General features: G+C 40.9%; 1 protein-coding gene across 3 annotated transcripts in view; it reads left to right on the plus strand.

Moving 5' to 3' along the window:
* The window catches only part of FBXO43 (F-box protein 43), a 49,125-nt gene extending 45,527 nt beyond the window's left edge, over positions 1–3,598 (plus strand). For all 3 annotated transcript variants that reach the window (XM_088442606.1, XM_088442607.1, XM_088442605.1), the window contains exon 5: positions 2,304–3,598. In XM_088442606.1, the coding sequence (XP_088298732.1) occupies positions 2,304–2,552 (249 nt within the window). In that variant the 3' untranslated portion in view covers positions 2,553–3,598. The remainder of the gene's footprint in view (positions 1–2,303) is intronic.
* The last annotated feature ends 2,402 nt before the right edge of the window (positions 3,599–6,000 follow it).

Below are 6,000 nucleotides of genomic sequence, written 5' to 3' on the forward strand. Positions count from 1 at the left end.
TTTGTCATGTGTTTTCCACTAACTTAGGATCTGTTAAATCAGCAACACTTTCTTCAGGGTTTAGTGTCGCTGGCTTTAGCAATGTAGCATTTGAGGCCATTCATTTTAACACAAAGGGATATTCTGACAGTGTGGACTGGACCATGCTTAAGTCCAGAGAGCTGGTTTAAGCCAATAAATATAATGGGGTGCTTTAAAAAACTATATCTCCTGGTGCATGATGAAATACTTTACCTCTTTTCAGTTGGCCTGTTTCTCAGTTTTTGCAAGACTAGTCTTTACCTTTTTAAAGGTACAGAAGAAGCTGACACTTTAGTGAACATTCAGATATTTTTTGCAAAGAGCAATACATGTACTACTCTCCATACATTTATTCTATCGCATGACAAAATGGAGTTCATTGTCATCCCCTGCCACTGGAATAACTAATCCTTTCATGGTCTCCCTAACAGTAGACAAAATCTCTTCTGTTACCATAGTCCTGCTGTCTTGGCATCTCCATACTCTCTCAGCTTCAGCACTCTCTTATGGTGCGTACACACTGGGCAATTAAAGTGGACGACTGAACGATATCGTTATCGTTCAGTCGTCCACTTTATCGTCCATTTTTTACACAAAAACGATGAACGATAACGACGACGCGCGTTCCCGCGGGTCGTTCGTCATCATCGTTCATCGGGATAACATGCAGGCCCACCTGACGATGTCGTCAGGTTGCTGCATGTTGGGGAATGGGGGAGAGAGCCCGGCGCTGAACGATATCGTTAATGATATCGTTCAGCGGGTGTGCTCAATGTCATGAACGACATTGAGCACACCCTGCCGGGGACACACTAGACGATATTGCTCAGGGAGCATATCGTCTAGTGTGTACGCACCATTCCAGTCCCTCGGCCTACCCTGGCTCCTCCTCCTTAGCATTACTAAAATCTGCCCAATCCTGACAAAACTCTCATCCACTCTCTCTCGTGTTCCCCTGCCTAGTTTACTGCAACTTCCTTCTCGCTGGCCTTCCCCACTTCTATCTATACAAGATTAATCTTTCTCTCACTACTACACCACTGTTAATCCCTCACTGACTCTCCATATATGACCAGGTTCATTTATAAACCGTTCACCTTCATAGCCCTCTTCAGCGCCCCTCCATATATATCTGGCCATGGCTTTAGATACATTCTCTATTATCCTCTCTAATCATCCTCAGACCTATTTCTTAAGCCGCATACACACTTGACGATTATTTTGAACGATAATGTTAGCTTTCAATCGTTCACCCTACCGGCCAGTGTGTATATGAAAAACAACCAGCGATGCGTGCTCCTGCTGATCGTTTACGATGCCCCCAGTCTGCTGTACAAGTAGCCCAATCTGGGGATATTGTGAGCGATGCCATGCTGCTGAATGCAGCATGACCCCCCCACCACCACCACCACCATCGTGTAGTGTGTATGCGGCATTAATCGCATGGAGCTTTAGCTACACACCCATGAAACTCCCACAAGTCAGAACCATTGCATGCAATCCATTCCACTTGGAAGATGATGGACATTCGCAAGAAGGAGTTATACTCGCATGTGCTGTATGCTACAATTCGCCATTGCACCCATGAAGTCCCTCAGAATCAGGCCCAATGCTAACCACCCTCTCTATTGTATTGATTGGTTACATTCCATTGTAAGGTCTGTCATGAAGTACCGAAGGAGAAAACTGCGAATTATGGTGCCTGATATTTCATTTTCTTCTAAGTACTCCATGGCAGCCCAGGTTTCCCACCCATACTTTAGATTTCTATATTTTTCATAGGCTGCTTGGAAAGTTAATCAGACTTTGGAAGAGGAGCATCATTTTATAGCATCTGGCTCTGTGTGTTTGTATACATAACTGTCTATGACTTGGGAAAGAATGAACCCATTGTATAGGTTGCCATGGAATACTTTGAAGAAAAGGAATTATCAGGTAACATTACTGACTCTCTTGGGTGGCATTCCCACAACAGTAAACCATGTCCCAGTCTATCAGGCTGAATAAAATCTTCAATGTATTCTTGAATATGTATTTTGCTTTCTTGATATTCCTGTATTTTTGTTTTGTTTTTTGTATCTGTGCACAAATTAATTTTAGCATCTTTCTGTTTTGTCCCCTCCTTTGAAATATATGGGGTAATTTAACATGTTGAGCAAATGTGTAAGTTAACAAATATGGTGAATTTTTCCACAAACAGTGTTTTTTTTTTTTTCCTAATGTCGGTGTACAGAAGTATGACTTCACGATGTTTATGGAGTAAAATATTGTTTGTTCTGCAGATTGCTAAAACATTATTCACAGATGAAGCTTTAAAACCCTGTCCACAGTGCCAGTACCCGGCAAAATACCAGCCACTGAAGAAGCGAGGCAAGTGTAGCAGGAAGGACTGTGGCTTTGACTTCTGTGTTCTTTGCTTGTGCACTTTTCACGGCTCTAAGGAATGCGGTGGTGGGTCGGTAAAGCGAGTTCATAAAAAGGACACACTCCCCGGAAGTGCCCAGAGCAAGCGCAATCTGAAAAGGCTCTGAGATCGATCTGGTCCAATTTCATCAAGTTTTAAATCCAGGTTTTATTTTTGTATTTTTACAATTCTTGTAGCTTGGTTCCTTGCTGTAAATGAAGGCATAAATTACTGCAAAACAACCAACATATTGCAACTGTTGCACTTATTGCCACTATTTTGCATCTGGACTGCTTTAGATAGAAGCCTTTTGTGATAAATGACCCAACATGTTATATATGTATATACATTAACTTGTTTATATCTAGATATCTTTTATAACTTATTTAACATTTATTTTTGTTACATTGCTTGCTGTTCAGGCACAATTTTAAATAAAATTATTTTAGGACATTATATTCATTTTTTACTGTCGATATCCAAACTATTGAAACGTATACATTATGTAGTGCTACGTCTTTATTTCTGTATAGTTTCCACTGGTTCACATTAAATTCACAGATTCTAGTAAAGGGGTCCTTTTTATTAAATGCAGCATTGCAAAATGTGACCATGGGTGTTTTGTATGAAAATGCAGTTGGATGTTATTGTGTCCATTCAGGGTTTTTATATTTATTTTGTGTTCATGTAATTGTGTGACCGGCCATATCACGCTGCCAGGGGAAAGTGTTTCCAGTGGAGTTTGGTAGTCATGACAGACATTCACCTAGGACAATGGGTAAGAAGCCTTTAGGAGTATTTAATCATATGAAAACCAGCTTATGAAATGGCTCACTCACTGGGTACTCTAACATGCCGCTTATTGGTAGCTTTAAAGTTGTATGACCTGCACAGTTACAATGCTTTCAGCAGCATTACACCTGTTTTGGTATCTGGGCACCAGCATTGTCATGCCGACATTTTGGACATAGTGAGTGTCGACATGCAGACAGTGTTCCATTCACTATTAATGTTCCTTGTCATTGCTCTGCTCCTAACAGGTTTCTGTTTTAATCATTTTTTTTCTTCGCTCACTGGGCTTATCCATTTTACTGTGTGTAAATGCAGTGCATGCAATTTTTTATTTGTAGAATTGTATAAAAGGTTTAACTTGTGCAACTAATAGATCAACCAGCAGAGGGCACCACAGAATAAAATGTTATTTTCCTCAGAAAATTTCTCGCTCTCTCACTCACTCAAAGGGCGGAATTAAATTCTTTTCATCCCCTATCGCGCCCGATGGAGCTATTCTATTCTTGCTCATGTCGGGCGCGATCAGCTGCCAAGCGCTACATTTCAGCTCGCAGCCCCTGGGGGATGAGAGCTGAAATGTGCGAAAAGTGACATGTTTGGGCGCCCAAACATCACTTTTCGCGATCGCGCCCAGCACTTTGGTCGGGTTTAGCTGCTTTACGCGGCTAAACCTGACCTCTATGGGCGCGATCAGCGTGAAAAGCTGGCACAATTGCATAGCGGCCCGCGATCTGTCACTTTAGACGGGAGATGCGGGCCGCGAAATCAATTGAATTCCGCCCATAGATGTAATGTCAAATGCATCTATATGAAACAAAACTTTATTCATACAACCGGCTCCTTATATTCCTATTGCCAACTGGGTAAAATTTAAGTGGATTTTGTGCTTTCCTGGCCTGACAGGGTACTTAATAACTGATAAAGTTGCCAGGATCATGTAAAATAAAATTCAAATAAGACTACAGTAAAAAAAATGTAAGGATGTTTGATATATTTATTAATGTGTACTGCTCAAAGAGAAAACGCCTCCTTCAACTTTTAAAAGCCGACAGGTAATCCCTAATTTCACAGTAATAATCAGCAATGTTAATCTAGCATAAATGTGAGGTTTTTAGATGCATTCGGTTAGTCAGATGTAGCTGCTGATCATCAATATCAGTTTGTAACTTGCACCTGCAAATATATGCTTCTGTATAGTGGCCAAAATGTATTCCGTTTTATGTGACCAGCCTTTGCTGTACTTTAGCGGAGTCTGCCTGGCCCCCTTCGTACAATAGTGTTGCAGGTGCAATGTATGTCTGTAGGGATGGCTATTTAGTGGAGCAAAGTCATGTCAATCTTAAAGGGCTTTATCGAGTGCCAATTTTTTTTTTTTTTTTTTTTTTACTATTATCAAACGGAGAGATATCCATCACAATGATATTAATACTGGCACTACAGCTATCCCACTGAGCATATTCTAATATAAGACTACTTTTTATAGTCCCGATACTCTCTGTGAGAAGCTGTACTACGATGTCTAATCTTCACTGATATATCTCAGATTGAAAAGTGATCAAGGTGATGGTCTTCTCTTAGCTTGTCAGATCTGACTATTTAACGAGGAAGGTTCCTATACTGTTTGTACATGTACACTTGGGGGGGCATTAAATTTTTTTTTTTTGCGCGACAAAGTAATGGGTGTCAGAAATGTGCGAAAAGTTGGCCGTTTTGGCAGAGCGCCCAATAGTTTAGATGCTTTACGCGGCTAAACACTGTGCATTTGGCTGCGACAAGCGTGTAAGCAAGTAATGGCTTCCTGCGAAAGTCACGCCCACCGCAATAACAATTGAATAGCTCCGTTGGGCGCCCGTTACTTTTGTATGTGCACAAAAACAAATGAATTTCCCCCTTGGGATTAAACCGGTTTAATCGGTGCATCATTAGAAGGTTCACATGTTGTTTACAATACCGTAATACCTCTCTGATTTTATTTACACCGGGGGAGATGTATTGTGGCGGCACGCATCGTGCCACTATAACTTCTTGCTTCGCCTCTTTACTGAGGTGCTGTCCCTGCTGTGGTGATAGAGCAACAACTGCTGCAGATGTCAGTGCCACTGACCATTCATACATTGCTTAGCATATCAGCGCACTATCTTCTATACATGGAGAAGCGTGCTGATACCACTAAACCCCCATATCGCCAGTTGATATATCTCCTTCACTATCTATTATTTTGATAGCCTTAAGTGTTACCCTTTTTATGTAGTTTTAGAGATTAATTAATAAGTTTTTTTTTTATATTTTATCTACTAATTTGTGCACTGCAGTAATCTATCTAGGCCGGTAATTCAGCAGTAATGTCCATGGATGTAAAGGAATGGGCAGAGGGTTAAGTAAACCGTTACCGTCAGTTAGGGAAACTTTTTATTTTAAAGCATCTCACAGGAAAGTGCTTACTACTTAAGATTTCTGAAAAGACTCAATTCTTCAATAGTCACATATAACATTGCCTCCATGCGGTTAATACCAGGATGTCCAGAATGCCAGTGATTGAAGTTCCGCTAAAAGTTGTTGATGCTTTACATAGAGAACATTTCCAGAGGGTCTCAGGAGGTCATACATTCTGATTTTGTAACAATAATAATGTTGTGTTTGGCACCATTGGTATAAGAGTGCTACTCTTCTAGTGCCCACTTGATTGCCAACAACTTGTGATTAGCTACACCGAGTTTCAAAGTTTGTATTGCCTGAGGAAACCAAGAGGAGGGATCAACACCCTCCTTTGTTAAACCTGTGAT

Source organism: Taudactylus pleione, unplaced genomic scaffold (assembly GCF_031769625.1).
Source record: "Taudactylus pleione unplaced genomic scaffold, aTauple2 ptg000314l, whole genome shotgun sequence".
Taxonomy (NCBI): domain Eukaryota; kingdom Metazoa; phylum Chordata; class Amphibia; order Anura; family Myobatrachidae; genus Taudactylus; species Taudactylus pleione.